At 41.5% G+C, this 19,868-nt stretch overlaps 2 protein-coding genes across 4 annotated transcripts in view; both read left to right on the top strand.

Annotated features, from left to right (window-relative positions):
- Positions 1-1,088, top strand: part of ubtd1a (ubiquitin domain containing 1a) — a 12,076-nt gene extending 10,988 nt beyond the window's left edge. For all 3 annotated transcript variants that reach the window (XM_037679131.1, XM_037679125.1, XM_037679117.1), the window contains one exon: positions 640-1,088. In XM_037679131.1, the coding sequence (XP_037535059.1) occupies positions 640-854 (215 nt within the window). In that variant the 3' untranslated portion in view covers positions 855-1,088. The remainder of the gene's footprint in view (positions 1-639) is intronic.
- A 1,570-nt stretch (positions 1,089-2,658) lies between these two features.
- On the top strand, positions 2,659-18,442 carry rrp12 (ribosomal RNA processing 12 homolog). The gene is made up of 34 exons (XM_037678898.1): positions 2,659-2,858; positions 3,462-3,691; positions 3,986-4,069; positions 4,191-4,267; positions 4,383-4,488; positions 4,574-4,690; positions 4,797-4,935; positions 7,640-7,767; positions 7,878-7,976; positions 8,055-8,146; positions 9,491-9,602; positions 9,683-9,783; positions 9,869-9,983; positions 10,071-10,213; positions 10,290-10,411; positions 10,497-10,561; positions 12,347-12,509; positions 12,589-12,743; positions 12,845-12,912; positions 13,013-13,106; positions 13,211-13,369; positions 13,466-13,546; positions 13,627-13,732; positions 13,831-13,938; positions 14,017-14,174; positions 15,976-16,067; positions 16,180-16,335; positions 16,909-17,072; positions 17,192-17,302; positions 17,381-17,427; positions 17,510-17,588; positions 17,667-17,734; positions 17,819-17,901; positions 18,001-18,442. The coding sequence occupies exons 1-34, from the start codon at positions 2,720-2,722 to the stop codon at positions 18,101-18,103; spliced, it is 3,864 nt and encodes a 1,287-aa protein (XP_037534826.1). The 5' UTR covers positions 2,659-2,719; the 3' UTR covers positions 18,104-18,442.
- Positions 18,443-19,868: the final 1,426 nt, after the last annotated feature.

Genomic DNA, 19,868 nt, shown 5'->3' with positions numbered 1-19,868 from the left:
CCCTGGACAGGTCTCCAGTCCATCACAGGGCCACATAGAGACAAATGAGACAAACAACCATTCACTCTCACTCACACCTACAGACAATTTAGAGTTACTAATCAGCCTAACATGCATGTTTTTTGTCTGGAAACCGGAGTACCCGGAGAAAACCCATGCATGAACAGAGAGAACATGCAAACTCCACCCAGAAAGGTCCCCAGCCAGGATTCAATCCGACGACCTTCTTGCTGAGAGGCAACAGCTCTACCATCTGCACCACCGTGCCACCCTCAGTTACTCTGCTAAAATGGAACTCTGCAGCGCTGGGTTAGCGAGCTGGGTTAGCGAGCTGGGTTAGCGAGCTCCTTTATGTTCTTAAACTTGAAAAAATCAGTCTGGCTTTAGCTGGTAAAACTGGATCATTTGAAACAACTTGGTGTCCTGTTATGTCTTGTACCGTACAGAACATAAGATCATTCTGAAATGAGCATCACAGTGATGTGTCTTGGCACGTGTGACTTTTATTTTCCTTTAATTTATGTTTATTAAAAGAACAGCATGCTCCTAGATGGGATGTTGCAGCGCATCACATCAAAGCGGGTAGTTATTAAACGTATAACGGCTTGTTCAGTAATCCGTATCAACTCCTTGTTTTAGGGCAGGATGTCCGTCTGACAGCCAGCATGGCGGACTCCATCGCAGAGCTGAAGAAACAGCTGGAAGAACAGGAGGACATCGACGTGGCCCGTCAGCGGTGGTTTTTCTCTGGAAAGCTCCTGACCGACAAAACTCGTCTCCAAGATGCTAAGATCCAGAAGGACTTTGTTGTCCAAGTGATAGTCAACATAAACCCCTCAGTCATAACTAACTGAGAGGGTTGGAGGGGGAGCGAGGATCTGAAGTGAAGAAAAGATGAAGGAAGTGCCAGAGACGGCTGCAGGAACAGGACCTGGTATCAGTTTCCAGCTGGCGCAGCCGTGGAATTCTGTGTACATTTTCTATAAGAAATGGTTGCTTTTATATTACTCCTTTTTCTATTGTTCCTTTTTTTCCCCCAAAATTTAAAAATAATAATGAAAAAGCACTGAAACACTTTAGCGTAACAATAGATGCACAACCCAGTGTGTTTTGTTCTGAAGACCTCAACATGCAGCTCTATTGTTTACATGGATTCCTCTCCTCGTCGTTCTGTATTTGTGCTTGTGGATGAACTAAACACGGGGGGGTCCACATAAGGAAAATCCACTACTTTTGTTCCGTGGCTATTTGTTTATTTATTTTCGACAAACAGAAGGAGAACTATCGAGACATATCAGGTTAGATGTGTGCTGTTCTGTCATGTGACTGTGTGAGTTGCTCCGAATATAACGAAGGAACCTGTTTTTAAGGTGGAAAATGATAAGTTTGTTGTTATTGCACCACTCTAAGAGTGATGGACTACAAACTACAGTTTGTGCAGACAAATTGTAGTTTTGTGTGCAAGATGATGCTCAATTTAATTATAACTTCTCAATACATATTGTAACATTAAAGTAATTTGCTTTTTCTAATGCAGTCATGAAGTTCACATTTTTGTGATGATTGAGTTTTAAGCCTTTTTCACATGCTTTGAACTCTGCCATGGCTTTAACAATTTACTGTAAAACCTACAGAAAAGCAGCAAACATAAAAGAAAACGTAAAATAAAAGTGTGAGACTACCACGTAGCACCAAACGGCTTCCGTTTAGTCTGATGTTTAGCAAATTTTTAGGAAGTTCACTGGACAACTAGAATAGAATTGTTTCCATTCAGTGATTATTTATTCACGTTTTTATTGCAACTTAAATAAATATTCACCCCAAACCAATCTTCTTTGTGACGGTTTATTGTAACATAATATTTCCATCACTTTTAATTATTCATGGAAAAGTTGGATTAGACTTATTCTTCAATGCGATTAACTTTTTTTTGGATAAAAGTGCAACTTTTCATGTCTCCTTGATTTTAAAATGACTCATTGCAAACTATATATATATATATATGTATATATATATATATATATATATATATATATATATATATATATATATACACGAGATTATGGTCTTGTCTTTCAAGTGGTTTTCTGTGGGTTCAGTGGAAAGCTTTATATACACTAAAGTTGGATCCACATAACAGAATTCATTATATTTGGCAAACTACTTTGTCAAACTGTATCATTTGATATAGATTAGGGTAGCTTTAGTACAATTAATTTCATGCTTTGCAATGAGAACCTTCCTTAATTGTTTTATTTGTAACAACAGAAAATCTCAATGCTGTGCGTGTGATTGTCAAAATTTTGTTTTGACAACCAAGCAACACTTTGGAATTTCATTTGTGCTTGGAAATTTTGTCCATATTTTCTGTAATGTAGTAAAAATCCTAATTATATGGGCTTTGTATGAAAAAAAATGCTTTAATTTGTAAATTGTCTCGGTTAAAAGGTAAGCAATCTATTTCCGAGATATGTTAAAATAAAGCCGAATTAAATATATTCAGCTTGATATAATAAAAGTTGTATTTAAAGTTTTATATAAAAAATTAGACAATTGTTAAACATGCATTTGCTCAAGTTAACTTCGACCGCAAAGTTCGTGTTTGTGGTGAACAGCGCCCTCTCCAGGCCAAAAGGGAACAAGTTTACTCATGACGTCATCTTGAGAGCGACAGAGTCACCTGGTCAGCCAGCAACCTGAATCATTTTCAACCCCGAAAATGGTCAAATCGGGAAAGCTTCGGTCCGGGACGGGGTCCAAGCTCAAACGATGGAAGAAAGGTCACAGTAGCGACTCCAACCCGCAGACGAATCGTTTTCGACAAGCTGCGAAAAGCCGCTTCTTCAGCCGACCCAGCGGTAAGTCGCACGTGGGTCTCTGGCTCTGCAGCTAACATCAACTAGCTTTAGCCATTTAAATTTGCGCTAGTCCAAAATAACTTAAATCAATTACTCACTAACAGTTTATCTAAAGCGAAGTGTCATGTTCTCAACAAGAACTGGATTTATCTTGATCAAAATTGTTTTGATTAATATGGTTGCTAACTTTCTTGGAAGGCAATAACAAAACATAAAAGTTTGTAAATAAACGCAATACGACTACATGTTTTTGGCTTCTGTTAATAAATATAAAACCAAAAACAATACATATAAGTTATATTTACAAGTGCACAGATGTCCACTGATCACAGCCCAGTTTATTTATGTGTTATGATGGTTAAAGGATGTCAACAGCTTCACTTCTTCATTCTTTCCAGGCTTTCATAAAGATTATTTATTCATTTTTTTTAAAGTTCAACATTTGTCAAGGTTACATAAAAAAATTAATTTGAAATAGTTTCATTTAAATCCCACTATTACATCAATCCAGATTGAGACAGAATGGCAGCATGAAGGTGTATTTTATAGTTAATCATACATTTAATTTGATCTAGTCAACATTAATTATACTCCCCTCCCCAGGAAAGAGTGATCTAACCACCGACGCTCTCAAGCTTCACAATGAGCTGCAGGCAGGTCCGCTGGAGCTCAGTGCACGCGACCATAAAGATGCCTTCATGGAAGAGGAGATTGATGAGAAGCTTTCAGAAAGAACCTCGGCCACCTTCCTCAGTGGCTTGTCTGATTGCTCAAACCTCACGTTCAGAAAGGTGCAGCGCTTCTGGGAGTCCAACTCAGCTGCTCACAAAGAGGTGAGAACTGTACTTATGGGAGATCTAATGGAAGATGTACCACATCCATACCATACCGTTTTATTTATAGAGCACTTAAAACAGCAACAAGACCAACCAAAGTGCTGTACAAACAGAAAAAACAGGCAACATATATATATACACAACTATACAAAATGAAGTAAAATCAGAATATAGACATAAAAACGTTGCAGATAATAAATACATGTACCACATGTGGTGCAAACGACTATAAAGAATCTCTGACTCTCTGATAATGTTTGCTTGTAGCTGAAACTGTAACATTATTCACAGATATGTGCAGTTTTGGCAGCTGTTACGGAGGTGATTCGAAGTCAGGGAGGGAAAGAAACTGAAACAGAGTACTTTGCTGCTTTGGTGAGTGTTGCCTCTACCAATTGAATAAATATTCTAATTATTTTTGAAAATTTATATCTCATTTAGGGTTTATGTCAGATAATAATAAGATTTCTTGTTTTGCGTGCGTTTTCTTTGTTAGATGACGACCCTGGAAGTCGTGGATTCTGCAGAGTCTCAGACCGCAGTGGCATATCTCCTTAACCTCGTCATGAAACGGTAAAACATTTGTGTCCTTGTTTCTTCTCAGCAGAACGCCCAGACGCATCATATCTATTTATTTTTATTCCTGTAAACACATTTTTTTAACTGCTCTGTGTTTGGCATTCTCTAGAGTTCCTGCTCCTGTGCTGAAGAACAAGTTCTCGGACACAGCCAAGGCCCTGATCGATGTCATGTCTAAACAAGCCACATCTGACGCCTCTTCTGCACTTCGATGGGTGAGAACATTTAGGAATATTTCTCAGCGTTTTATTTATGAAAAACCTTTCCAAAGATATTTCTTTGTTTTCTTTGCCTCTGTAGATTGTGTTATGCCTTGCCACTTTGTTGAGAAAGCAGGATCTATCGGTTTGGAGTTATCCATCTACTCTGCAGGCTTATCATGGCCTGCTCAGCTTCACAGTGCACAGCAAGCCTAAGGTTTGTTTTCTAAGCTTGCATGAGCAGAAGCTTTCTGTATACCTCTGGCATTATTCTCCCTAGTTGCATTCATGCTGAAGTGTTTTGCGCTTATTTTTTTTTCCAGCTCCGTAAAGCAGCACAGCAAGGTGTTTGCTCTGTCCTCAGAGGCAGCGACTTCCTGTTTACAGATGATGCTCCACCATATCACCCTGCTGCAGTTACAACAGCTAAGTTCTGCATCAAACAAATGGAACAGGCAGGAGGTAAGGCATCAAACAATTCCTGGTCTACGGGCACAAATTCCAGTCTTATCTATTTTGTGCTTGTAAATCAGAATGTGTAGTTGTGCATATGTTGTGCACCTTGTAAACCAAAATGTGTGAGAATTGCATCTTTGTGCATCATAGATAAGACAGTGTGTAATTTATTCACTATACATTCAGATTTACAAGCACAAAATATATATGACTAGAGTTTGTGCCCATACTTGTCAGAATTGTTAGCACTTTCAAATAAAGGCAACATTTAGAATACTCGCATAAATTTAACAAACGACAACAAAATCCAGAAATGGTTTTAAAGCATTTTAATTTTTCAAAAAAAGTCGTGCAAAACATAATTAAAAATGTTCATGTAGGAAAATGAAATTTGCAGACATGGAATAAACTTAAGTTTGCATATTTAGTGAAAGTTGTTCATTTTGCATTCATTCAACCTTTATTTATAAGGGTTAATCCCACTGAGCCTCGGGGACTCATTTACAAGAGAGACCTGATTCTTAGCAAAGAGTGATGACAACAGTGGATAACAACGACAACAATAGACAGTCACAGAAGAGGCATACAAATTAAATGTTGTTTTTTTTTTGACAAATCAAAACAAAATGGCAACCAAAAAGAAAATTAGCGAAACCCCCCCACCCCCCACCCCACCCACCCAAAAAAAAAAAACAAAAAAAACCCCAGCTAGATTATAAGGCGGTGTAGAAAACTAAAAACAGGAACATGTCTGCATTGTTTTTTGCCAGTAACTTAACAGATGTTTAAAGCCACTGAGGGCGCATTCACACTAGCCCTGTTGTCCCGAACTCTAACCCGTTTGCCTAGGAAGTCCGGTTCGTTTGGGGAGGTGTGAACTCTATCGAACTCTGTCATGGAACAAAAAGACGAACTCTGGCCTGGTCTAAAACCTAGGTCTCGGTCCGGTAGAAGAAAACTCGAGCGCGGTTTGAGTACAGTGTGATTGCAATCAGACTGGGCACTGTTCCACAAGCAAGAAGTGGAGTACAGCACAGGGCAAACAAACACGCATTTCTCTTACCTCATATGGAGCTGTCAGCTTGCTTGTGTGGAAAAACAACATTCTCCATGGTTTTCTGCCTCATCTTCCACTCATGCTGAGTCCATTGTTGAAATAGGCCAAATAGAAATCCTAAAACCGCTAAAATTTGATGCCACTCCGTTTTTGTTTTTATTTCCAGAAGAAGAAGAAGTGTCTTCAGAGGTTTTTTTTGTGTTGTTTCTTTCAGTAGTTCTTGGTGCAGCGCCACCACAGGCGAGTGGGGGAACAGGTTGGTTCGAACAGGTTGGCTCGACTGCACAGTGCAGTGTGAATGCAAACGCACCAGCTCAAATGTAAACAAAAGGTCATGAATATTGGTTCCCAACCGAACTGAGTCTACCGGACTATCAGGTGTGAAACAACCTAAAGAGCTGATCTGAGCATGGCTGAGCAGAGTAGGGCTGAAGAGTGGTGGAAAAGGGGCATTAAAAAGGTCAAGGTCGAGAGCTTCAGATCTTTTTGCAAGATATTCTATTTATTAATAAATACTGTTACCAGTTAAAGATCGCCAGTCTTTTCTGTCACTGTCAGCTCTTTTGGCATCTCAGCTGTTGTAGGACTGGAAAAAAGGATGCAGCACTATTTACTGTGTAGAGTAGGCCCTCGTTTATCGTGGGGGTTCCGTTTCCTGGCCCCCCGTGATAAGTGAAAAACAGCAAAGAATTAGTAGTAGTAGTAGTAGCAGCAGTAGTCATAGTAGCAGTAGTAGAAACAGTAGTAGTTTATTATTGTGTGTGTGTGTATATATATATATGGACTCTATATAGCGGTTTTTCAAAATAAGATTGGACATGACGCACAATTGGCTGATTGATGGATGAGCCGCACAATCGGCATGGAATTTTAATTAAAAAATATATATATTTAGCACCTGCTGCACATTTGTTCAGCCCAGAGCTGCAGGAAAAGTTTCCTCTTGCACCTTTGTGCAGCACTTATTGCAGGATAAAATTCCTGCTGCAGGTAAACAGCTGATCAGATGTTCTCTGTGCACAGCTGAGAAGTGGGCGTGGCCAAGAGCGCTTGCGGGTGGCAAAAAGCAGTGGCGGCAGGGAGCTGAAATCATGACATTCTGTGCTCTTTAAGAGCGTTTACAGTTTAGAAACGATTAACAACAATTTAGAACATTGCAAGAGTGTGGGAAGGGTTTAAAACACCCTTGTGTGTATGTGTATATATATATGTGTGTGTGTGTATATATGTATATATATATATATATATATATATATTCCCCTTCTTTGCAGTTAAGTAAAGGCAATATATAAAAAAAATAAAAAAATAATGAATAATATTGTAGCACTTTGCACCAAAATGTAAACGTCCAGAATCAGAAAACTTATTTTGGGGTCACACTTGTGTTTTTAAAGAGCTAATGACCACAGAACACAAAAATAATAGATAGAAAAAAAATAAATATGAATTGTTTTTTTTACAGGAGATGTGATGAAGATTTCTAGAAAACTCTTAAGAATGTCAAAAACTACCAGCGGAGGCTGCAAGAAACTTTTAAATTGTTCCAAAAACGTTAAGACTTGACGTCCTTATATGCTTCTTTTAATGAAGTAAATGTTTTGATTGCATGGTTGTCTAAAAATTGTAGATGTTTTTGTGTTGTTTTCTTGTCAGGCAGTAAAGAGGACACCACCACACTTCATGTGCTTTCCCTCTTAAAGGAGTTGATGGGAACATTCCCTCTGGGGTCCGTCAAGTCCTGTTGTGAAACTCTGCTGCGAGTGATGACTCTCAGCCATGTGGTGAGAACACCAAAGTATTTATAGGTGCAGAACGATACATTCTGCTTCGCTACACGGATACCTGATGTGAGGTTTTTGAAGTGACAAGTCTGCTGTGTTTCTGGCTGCAGCTGGTGACGGCCTGTGCCATGCAGGCGTTTCACAAGCTGTTCAGTGGGAAGCCGAATCCGTCGTCCCTTTCAGCTGAACTCAACGCACAGATCATCACGGTGAGACATTACAAGAACAAAAAACATGTTTTAATTTTAGTGTAATACTTCATATGTAAACTCATTTATCATCTGCAGGCGCTGTATGATTACATTCCCAGTGAGAACGACCTGCAGCCTCTGCTGGCCTGGCTTGCTGTCATGGAGAAAGCGCATGTAAATCTCGCAAGGTATTAATATGGATTTTATGATAACACAATAATAGATACTGTACTTTCCGCCAAACACGTCGCACCGCCGTATAAGTCGCATCAGTCCAAATATGTTTAATAAAGTGGGGAAAAACATAAATGCGTTGCTTCGCCGTTTAAGTCGCATCTATTACGCGTCACCGCTGACCACCCAGATACTTGGGCTGGTGTTGTGCCAAAAATCCATTGGTTGCCAAATGGTGGCCGCGGGAGCGTGCACGGGAGGACTTTAACAAGAATGAACAAGATTAACACTTAAAAACAATTATTTGTCTGCTTGAAATTAAAGCAAAAGTGTGTCTCAGTTGAACTTTTCCTTAATAAATGCAATTAACGGTAAAATCAGCTGCATTTCAAAATTAGATTCGCGACTGCGAGAGCACTCAGTGGGAGGACTCGCTGTGCATTTCTTTGAAATTTAACAAGATTTAACACCTAAGAACAATTATTTGTTAGCTCGATATTATAGTAAAGGTGTGTCTCAGTTGAACTTTTCCTTAATAAATGCACTTTAATGGTCAAATCAGTTGCATTTCGCCTGGGTGACTCGGCAAAATGCGGCTGATTTGTTGTTTGCTCCAGGAGTTATGCAGCGAAATGAAAGTGGCTTGGTATGGCAAGCCAAGTGTCTCATTAATAGCCACTTTTACCTATTAATGAGACACTTGGGCTTGCTATATGACTCAAGGGCCCTCTAGCGGCTGAAAATGGAAGTGTTCAATATTTTTTATGTTCGATTGAATGAAATCGTCAGATCTCAGCCAAATTTGTGTTATAAATCCATCCATTCATCCATCCATTATCTTTACCCGCTTATTCCATTTTGGGTCACGGGGGTCGTTGGTGCCCATGTCCAGCAATCACTGTGCGAGGGGCGGGGTACACCCTGGACGGGTCGCAAGTCCATCACAGGGCCACATAGAGACAAACGAGACAAACAACCATTCACTCTCTCACTCACACCTAGGGACAATTTAGAGTTACCAATCAGCCTAACATGCATGTTTTTGGTCTGTGGGAGGAAACCGGAGTACCCGGAGAAAACCCACGCATGCACGGAGAAAACATGCAAACTCCACCCAGAAGGCCCCTGGACTTGGGTTTGAACCAGGGACCTGCTCGCTGAGAGGCAGCAGCTCTACCAGTTGCGCCACCGTGCTGCCCCTTGTGTTTTAAATATGAGAAAAAAATCTGTATTAGTCGCTTCAGTGTATAAGTCGCAGGGCATGCCAATTTATGCATAAAGGTTTGACCTATACAATGAAAAGTACAGTACTCAATGTAGTCAGTAGATTGTTAATGAGATGTGTTTTTTTTGTGCAGTTTGCAGAGTTCTCTGAGTTTGGGTCACCTCCCTCGTCTCTTCTCTACCACCATGTCCTGCCTGTTGTCACCACACACACAGGTGGTTTCTACAGCCGCCAACACACTGAAGGTAAAAAAACATCCAAGGTGAGTTAAGAAGAGTGAGACTTGGAGTATTTATGGATTCTTAGTCTTTTTTTTTTCCCCCAGACTTTACTGACTGAATGTGTTGCCCCTCACATGGAGGAAATGGGGATGATCACCACCAACTCTTCTGCAGGGAACCCCTCATATGTCTGCAAAATGTTTCGGTATAACTTAACCGTGTGGCAAGATCGTATCAGTTTTCTAAGAAAAAGGAAAATTGCGTGATGGTTGTGTTTTGACTGTTTTCAGTATCGTAGAGGAGGGGTTATCGTACCGCTTCCACGCCTCCTGGCCCTTTGTGTTGCAGGTCCTTGGTTGCTTTTATCGAGTTGCAGGAAAACAAGCTCACACCATCATGACCAAGGTATAGATGTGAAACATTATCATCACCGTTTATATATACTTAAAAACTTAGCTGAACCATTGTGTGTGCGTGTGGTGTCTGGGACAGTCGCTGCTGTCTCTGGCAGACCTGCGCTCCACTCCTCAGTTCCCCTACAGTGGTGAGTTGGACCTGGCTGTGGGAGCAGCTGTGGAAAGCATGGGCCCTGAGGTGGTGCTGGCTGCGGTGCCTCTCAACATCACCGGCATCAAGTAAGGACTCATACATGGACCTGTGCTCCTTTTGTTGGTATTGTGCTTTAAAAAGTTTTTTTTTCTCTTGTTTCAGTGACGACCTGGAGTTCCCGCGCAGCTGGTTGATCCCCACCATACGCGATCACGTGAAGAACACTCGCCTTGGGTTCTTCACTTCCTATTTCCTCCCTCTGGCTTCTACACTCAAACAAAGAGGTAAAGAAAATGTGAGATGCTCCATTCAAAAGTATTTTGTGTGCTTCCATGTGTATTAATCATTGAATCTTATTTTGTTTTTTAGCTGAAGAGCTGGAACAATCGGGAAAGAAACTAGAAGCAAAAGTCTACCAGACGTTACAGCTTCAGGTAGCACACTCAACTTGTCGCCTAGTTGTAGCTTGATGCAGCAGTTTTGGTGGGCATTATCTTCGTTTTATTTTCAATAATGATGAACTATGAATATGACAATGCGATGCCGTTCCATCCATCCATTATCTTTCGCTTGTTCTGAAGTCGGGTTGCGGGGGCAGCAGCTTGAGCGGAGAGGCCCAGATATCTCTTTCCACAGCCACCTCTTCCAGTCCTCCTAGGAGGTTTTGTTCCCAAGCAAACCGAGAGATGTAGACGTGGTCTCCTCCCAGTCGGACATGCCCGAAGCACCTTCCTAGGTAGGCACCCAGGGGCATCCTTACTAGATGCCTGAACCACCTCAGCTGGCTCCTCTCGATGTGGAGGAGCAGCGGTTCTACTCCGAGTCTCTCCCGGATAACTGGACTTCTCACCCTGTCTCTGAAGGAGAGTCCAGCCACCCTGCGGAGGAAACTCATTTCAACCGCCTGTATCTGCGATCTCGTTCTTTTGGTCACTACTCAGAGTTTGTGGCCATAGGTGAGGGTAGGAACGTAGATTACAGCTCAGCTCCCTCTTCACCACAATGGACTGGCACGGAGTCCGCAATACTGCATATGCTGTGCCGAACTGGACTACCTCCGTCCCCTGGCTGCACCAAGAAATTCTGTCCATGTAAGTTATGAACAGAATCTGTGACAATGGGCAGCCCTGGCGGAGTCCACCTCCCACCCTGAAGGAGTCCGACTTACTACCGGCAATGCAAACCAAACTCGCACAGCTTGTAAAGGGACCGAACAGCCTGTAACAACGGGCCCCCAATCCCATACTCGCGGAGCACCCCCCACAGTGTACCTCGACGAACATGGTCAAAAGCCTTCTCCAAGTCCACAAAACACATGTAGACTGGATGAGCAAACTCCCATGACCCCTCAAGGACCCTAGTGAGGATAAAAAGCTGATCCAGTGTTCCACGGCCAGGCATTGTTCCTCCTGGATCTGAGGTTCGACCAACAATCGGACTCGCTTCTCCAGTACCCCTGAATAGACCTTACCAGGAAGTCTGAGAGTGATGCCCCTGTTATTGGAGCACACCATCTGGTCCCTTTTTTTGAAAAGAGGAACCACCACCCCAGTCTGCCAATCCAGTGGCACTGCCCCTGATGTCCATGCAAAGGTGCGTCAACCAAGACATCCCCACAACATACAATATCTAATTCCTTAAGGTGCCCTGCTGCCACAGAGCTTTTTAACTACCTCAGTGACCTCAACCAACCATTCACACTCTCACTCACACCTGTGGGGCAATTACCAGTCAGCCTAACATGCATGTTTTTGGTCTGTGGGAGAAAACCCATGCATGCACGGAGAGAACCTGCAAACCACCCAGAAATGCACTCTGTCAGGATTTGATTTGGCAACCTTCTTGCTTGCTAAGAGTCAACAGCTCTACCAACTGAGCTATAGGTCTATAGGTTCACCCACAGAAACCACATTGTTTTAGCATTATTGTGGGTGTTTTTCCTGGTCGATTTTATTTTTTGTAGATAGAGCCACAAATCTTTTAACACTCTTGCAGTTGACTGACAGCTTTGTTGACCTTTAACATGGACCAAAGGTGTGGTCCCAGTACCTCCAACTCATTTATCTTTACAATAGCTTTTAAGTTAGCTTATTTATATAAACAGCTAAATGAATTGTATAAATTTATTGTGTTGTCAGACAATTATCTCAGGAATGAAACAAGCAAGTTTTATTAGAATTTGAAAATAAAAATAACCCAAAAGTTTTTGTCTGTTATAGATTTGGACTATGCTTTCTGGCTTCTGCACATGTCCGGTGGACCTGGTGGTGTCTTTCAAAGGTTTGGCTCGCACGCTGGGCATGGCCATTAATGAACGACCAGACGTGAGACTCTCGGTGTGCCACGCGCTCCGCACTCTAATCAACAAGAGCTGCTCCACGGGTACCAGGGCACATGTTCACAAATACAACAACTATTGCAACAAGTCATTTCTAAACTCCTGCATCTGTTTCTGTTAAAGAGGAAGAAAAAGTTGAATTAGGACATTTCTCTAAGAACTTCCTACCCATCCTTTTTAACGTGTACAACCAGAAGCCTGCAGAGGGAGAGTCAGGAACCTATAGGATGGCTGTGCTGGACACCATCAAAGTTTACTTAACTGTCACTGAAACACAGGTAATGAAATTACTTCTCATTGTGCCTTACGGTCTTAAAAGGGTTTGCTTGTACGTTTTAACATGGATATGCTGCGTCACTCATTCAAACTGTCTCCTCAGTTGATCTGCACGTTCCTGCAAAAAGCTTCTGACATGCTGACGAGCACTGAGAGCACAGAGTTCACACGGTGAAATATAAATCTGGATTTACTGCTTTAATGAGTACCGTAATTAAAAGTGAATTTAAATCTTAAGTTTTCTTTTTTTTTTTGGCATCTTCTTCCTCAGACTGGCAGTGATGGACCTTGTGGTTGTGATGGCTCCCTTTGTAGATGAGCTCACCATGACTAAAACTTTTGAGCTTGTTAGACCATTTTTGGAGGTAAACACTCGTATAATGTCCCTAATGACGCAGAGAGTTTCTAATCCAGACCTGTTGAGGACATTTCTCATTAACTGGTTGGATGTTGGTGCATTTGTGTTCAGGTCAAAGAGCCCGGCATGCAGAAGAAGGCATACCGCGTGCTGGAGGAGATGTGCGGAGCAGAGAAAGACGAGTGCAAATCATTTGTCACGTCTAATCTGGAAACACTCAAACTTGTCCTTCTTGATACCCTGAAAAATGCATCTTCACCAGCAAAGAGGGTGAGAGACCTTTGGATGGAGGGAAGCATAGCAAACAAATGTGATTATCATAGTTTATATTTCTCACTGACGGTTTCATGCAAATCATTTTTCCAGCCAAGACTGAAGTGTCTCATCCATATTGTGAAAAGATTAGATGAGAAACACAAAGACTTCATCATTGCACTGCTGCCAGAGGTAATGTCACGATAAAAACTGACAGGAAAGTAGCAAAGTGACAATTTTTACAAGGTTTGTTTTTTTGTGTGTGCTTTCAGGTGATTATTTGTACCAAAGAGGTTTCTGTTGTAGCTCGTAAAAACGCTTACATCCTGCTGGTGGAAATAGGAAAAGCTTTTGTTCGTTTCTGTGGGAACACACAAGGTGGTGCATCTATTTCTAATGTATAGAAACCGTGTTCTTATTTTAAAGATTTGGCCAGTAAATGTTTTAATAAATAACTTTGCCTGCCTGTGACGCAGATGCCATGGAGCAGTTTTTGGTTCTGATGTACGCCGGACTCACCGGCTCCGTCACCATGATCACTTGCACCATCTTGGCCCTAACGCGTATAGTGTTTGAGTATAAAGGTAAGCCTCGCTGACTGCAGGTGATACCGAGGTAATGAGCTGGATTCAGTACACTTTTTATTTATTTTTTCCTTTCAGACTCTATAGAGGTGTCCACGTTGGAGCAGCTGCTGTACAACATCTGTCTGCTGCTGTCGTCTCGTACCAGGGAGATCGTCAAAGCATCTTTAGGCTTCGTCAAGGTCATCCTCTTCATCATGGACCCCAAAACACTGGCCTCACATGTCACAGTCATGGTATGAACTGAACATTCTAGTTCCTAAGTCTTATAGGTTAGGTTAGGTTTATTTGTCATATTCAGATCCAACACAAGGTCAATAATGCAATGAAATGCTCAGGACGAGAAGAACCATCTCGACTCGACAAAAAAATGACAACAAGAAATATCAAAGCATGCAACAAAAATACAAAAACAAGGCGTCAAAAGTGAAAAAGAAATGCATCTACAGCAGCATGGTCCTATTAGCAGAGTGGTTCTGTTAGCAGTGAGGTTCTCTTAGCAAAATGGTCTCGTTAGCAGCATAGTCCAATTAGCAGAGTGGTTCAGTTAGCAGTGAGGCTCTTTTTAGCACCATGGTACTGCTAGCAGTGGGGTTCTGTAAGCAGCATAGTCCTATTAGCAGTGAGGTTCTTTTAGCAGCAGGGTACTGTTAGCGGCGTGGTCTGGTTAGCAACATGGTCTCATTAGCAGCATGGTACTGTTAGCAGTGTGGCTCAGTTAGCAGTGTGGTTCGGTTAGCAGCATAGTTCTTTTAGCAGCATGGTACTGTTAGCGGCATGGTACTGTTAGCGGCATGGTACTGTTAGCACCATGGTACTGTTAGCAGTGTGGTTCTGTAAGCAACATAGTCCTATTAGCAGTGAGGTTCTTTTAGCAGCATGGTACTGTTAGCGGCATGGTACTGTTAGCGGCATGGTACTATTAGCGGCGTGGTCTTGTTAGCGGCGTGGTCTTGTTAGCGACGTGGTCTTGTTAGTGGCGTGGTCTTGTTAGCAGCACGGTCCTGTTAGCAGCATGATGATAATAAGGACCGCAGCAGCTGCCCTCCCAGACTGTCCTCCAGAACTGGGTCCGGCAGACACAGAACATCCAAAGTTTCCCCGCCGAACCGAACTGTTCCGTAGAGTTGGGTCCGTGCAGGCAGATGGAGGATCATGGAGACGGCCGCCATGACAGGCCTGAGCCCGAGGCAAGAGGGGGGGCCAGGAACTGAACCACGTGGCAAGGCAGTGACACACAAAGCCCCAAAAGTGTGTAGCTGTCATAACCTTAGCGTGGGTGTTCAGTGTAAATGCAAGAAAAGTTGAACAAAAACAACAGGAACAAAAAAAATGGAGCGAGTTGAAGAGGAGCTCCTGTCGACGCTACCATTCTACAGTGCACGTGGCGTCTTATAGGACAGTTATGTCAGTCTAACTGGGAGCCTCCATCCTCGATTTTTATTTTTAAATTACGATCAAAATTTGACTATGTGGATTATTAGGCAGGTGTAACAGTTTAAATAGGCTGCTTTTAAATGTTTTAAATGGATCATTTTGCCCATCGGGCCAGATCTCTAGTTGATCTGCAATCCTCTGATTAGTTTTCCACATTTCATTTGAATTATAGCCAGAAATAGGCATCCAAAAATGGACCAAAATACACATTTTTCTGGTGGTATTTGGCTAATTTTAAATGCTTCTTGCTAAATAAATGATTAAATATAAGTTCAGTTTGATTAAAAACATCCATCCATTATCTTTACCCGCTTCTTCCTTTTCGGGTCGTGGGGGTCACTGGCACCCATGTCCAGCTATCACTGTGCGAAAGGCTGGGGACACCCTGGGAAGCGTGCAAATCCATCACAGAGCTGATTTAAAATCAACAACAAAAAAAAAAAAAAACAACAACTACGGTTGACTTGAGCAATAAAATTTGCTCATATCCGAGCAAATTGTCAACCTTAAATAAAAACTTTAGGTGGGGAAATAAAAAGATAGTTTGGCACATTTGCTTGGAAAAGGTTTGTGCTGCATGTCACTTTTTGTCATGCTCAGATGGAGGGTATTGGAAACATCAAGGATGATGTCAGACGACACTTCAGAACCAAACTGAAAAACATCTTCACCAAGTTTATTAGAAAGTTTGGGTAAGCGCTCCAAAACCTTTTAGCCTATCCTTTGCACTTTAACGACACTCCTTCAGTTTTCTAAAATCTCTTGTTCTGTTTTTTATTTTATTTTATTTTATTTTGTCTCTAGTTATGAGCTGGTGAAGAGCATGCTGCCTACAGAACACCACAAGGTGCTGGCAAACATCCGCAAGGCCGAGGCTCGAACCAAGAGGCACAAACAAGCAGCTGAGGAGCACAATGACTCAGAGAGCGAAGAGGAGGCTCCTAAAACAAAGAGTGACAGGTAGAATGGAACTACCAGCACAAAACTGCCACAACTCTTCTACACAGTTTTTTCCCTAGAAGTAGGGCTGGGCGATATCCCGATATTTTAAAAAATATCGCGATAATTTAATACGTGATATAAGATGGGACTATATCATCTACATTGATATTTCTATGTTGAGTTATAATTAGACTTGAAAAGCCATGTAGTTCTTTTTTTTTCTCCCGTCTGCGCCGCCAACTGCACGCGGCACCACACGTTTACTAATGCTGTGAAGGCAGCGCAGCTGAAGAGCATTATTATTTAATTTATGTAAATAAATGTCTAAAAAATAAACCATTTAATATATGTAAATCGTTTATTTTTTAGACATTTATTTGTACAGTTACAGCTGTTGGTTAATAAATGTGCCTGTGCGACAACTGGAACAAAGTCTGGACTCAGAAATATATTTTTGTTATTATTTTATGGAAAGAAAACGTATATCAAGATATATATCGTATATCGCCATTCATTTTAAAATATCGAGATGTTAATTTTGGTCCATATCGCCCAGCCGAACCTAGTAGCCTGTTCTCCTTTCTAAACCAGTATCGAAGACATCCTTGCCGAGTCCGACAGCGATTTGTCCGAGGAGGAAGGAAAGCCTCGGAAGAAATCGAGCAAACAGCAGAAAGGACAGGCGTGGCTCAAAGAGGGAGAGGAAGATGACCCGCTTAACTTCCTGGATCCAAAGGTTTCCCAGAGAGTTTTAGGTAACGCAGCGTCCACCGTTGGGTCTTAATAGCTGCTCAGAACTTTTTTTTTTTTTTTAAGTTTTGAGGCATGATCACCAGTTCCAGTAGAGCTAAAATGATTTTTTGCTGTTTCTCAGCCACAAACCCAGCTCTGAAGAAGACTTCCAAGGTCAAACATGGCTTTAAAGTGACCTCAGATGGACGGCTGATTATTAGAGATGACGACGATGAGGACGCCAAGGGCAAAGGTAGAAGCGATCCATTGGCGTCTCACAAATTGTTTTACGTCTGAACAGTTGGTGACAACAATCTTGTTCTTTTCACAGACGGAAAAGAAATGAACGATATTCTTGAAGAAGCAGGAGTCAGAAGTGTAAGGTTTTACAAAAATCAACAAGTTTGTGAACCGTTGAACGCAGTTGTATTTATGGTCCATCCTTTAACAACACTTGCAGAAAAAGTCACAGAAGAAGAAGTTTAAAGATGATGACTCTGACGACGACATGGACATCGAACCTCAGTTTAAATATAAAGGTAACTATAATTAAAAAAAGCGTTGTCGTTTGATCACCTGGCTGCGTTTAATGCTGATGAGACGCTTTGTTTTTTAAGCTGGCGGCTCAGGAATCCACAGACCTGTGGGACGAAGCCAAGATATAGGAGTTGATTATAAATCAAAGGTGAGTATGCTCAAAATCGAAGCTTGGATGTTTTGTAGGTCAGAAATCGTCACTCTTGAGTATTATTTTTTTGTGCTCTGACAGAAAGGAAAAGGAGACGTGAAGAAAAAGGGAAAGCTTGATCCTTACGCTTACATCCCTCTAAGGAAGGATCAACTCAACCGCCGGTATGGGCGACGTATAATAATGTTTAAGTGTGTTTTAAGACAAAGAATCGACTCGTCGGAAAGTTTCTGACTCCTGTGTGTTTTGTTCTATATTCACAGGAAGCGTGCCAAGCTGCACGGTCAGTTTAAGGGTATGGTGCGAGGAGCCCAGAAGGGGGCGCTGTCTGGAAAGAAAATGCAGAAGAAAAAAAGGAAAGCCTGAAGATCATGTTCATATTGAATAGACTGATTATGTGTGTTATGGCCTGATCTGTAACATGATAAAACGAGGACACACACACACTCTGTACGTGTGAGAAGGGCTGTTTTGTTTTTAAAATGTGCCATGTTTCAAAAGTTCTGCTCATAAAACAGCCAAACCCTTTCAAACATGCTGCTCCTGCATGAATGTAAACGGTGAAATCAAATGGAAGACTGCATTTTGACCTGCATCAGATAAACTTCATTTGAAAGGGGAACACATTTATATTAAAGGTTTATCACTGCACAACGAAGGCAGACAATTATGTTTTTGCTTGTGTGTGTTTTACAAAATGTCTCATGAACCACAGGGCAAAATGATATGTGCAGAAAGTAATCATTTGATGTACATTTAAAACTGATTAACTTCAGTTTAAGATTATAGCCATAATAAACTTACCTTATGCTTATAGCCCAGTCAGTTTTACAGATTATAAACCAAAATTTAGTACGATACTAGCTAGGCCTGTCACAGCAAATTTTGCTCGGTGATTGTCTCAGAAATTATTGCGATAAACGATAATATTGTTTGAAATTTGACAATTAGTAATTATTGTAAAATTGAAGAAGAAATGTGCAATTTGTTTTGCATGTAGTACCTTTTTTCTACCACTGGATGGCAGTATAAGAGTTTGAACCGAAAGATGGATGGTGAGGGAGCGAGCAGCAGCGTTGCCAGGTGCACGATAATTATCGTGTTTGTACAACAATTTTGCCCTCTGTACGATGTACGATCAATAATCCCAAAAAGTCCAAATATACGATAATTTGACCATTCCGTGAATGTGTGGTTTTAATCGGTTGTCATCAGCCTGTCGCAACTGTCTTCGAGTTTTTTTGTGAACCCTGAAGGCATCTGTGTCCGCAAACAGATGCACGATTGGCTCGTGCTTTTGTAAATGTTACCTACGAGTGATGTGTATGCGTTTGCCTCAGAACAACGACCATGATTGGCTGAATAGTCCGCTGCACCCGCCCCATGAGTGAGGAAAAGAAAAGAGAAGAAGAAGCAGAGCCGGTCTGGAAGCGGACCCATCACTACTATAGTGCATCAATAGATATGTTCTTTTGGTTGTGACGGGTGTACAATAATTTCCCTCAAAATACGATAATTTTATGTCTCTAGTACGATAATCCTACATTTCTCACCTGGCAACACTGGCGAGCAGCATGTCTAAGAAAAATGGGAGGGAGGCCTCTTGACGTGGCATGGGCTGTCTCGCCTTTCCAAGGTTCTCAAAATGGCGGACTCTCAGTGTGGTTTGAGCTCTTTAGCAGAGCATTTTTCTCACAAATCTTTTAATAAAAAATCAGTAAACAAGCTCTCGGCTTCTTTTTGCAGAGAAAACAACTTTTTACATGAAGGCATGTGTTTCAACCGGGAATTTTGGAGCTTCGACAAGACAGGTTTTTTCACAAGGTCGGCCTGTTAGCTTGTAGCTTAGCTTCTCAGTTTTGCTGATTTTAACGATCCAAAAACGCAATTTTGGGCTTTTAAAATGGATTTTAAAGAGAAAGGGAGGGGTCAGTGAAGAGCACCGGAGTTGAACCTTTTGTCATCCAGTGTCTTCAGTAGAAAGAGAGAAAAACGAAGAAACTATAAAGCCAATGAATGAAAATGAGGTAGTTGTCATTTATCATGCGATTAATTGATTTATTGTTTATCGCAACAGGCCTAGTACTAGCTTATCCTTAGCTCATATTCTGAGTTGGGGTTTTTGTCTAAA

Source organism: Nematolebias whitei, chromosome 1 (genome assembly GCF_014905685.2).
Source record: "Nematolebias whitei isolate Nwh7 chromosome 1, NemWhi1, whole genome shotgun sequence".
NCBI classification, from domain to species: domain Eukaryota; kingdom Metazoa; phylum Chordata; class Actinopteri; order Cyprinodontiformes; family Rivulidae; genus Nematolebias; species Nematolebias whitei.
This window is presented reverse-complemented; position numbering and strand designations above follow the sequence as displayed.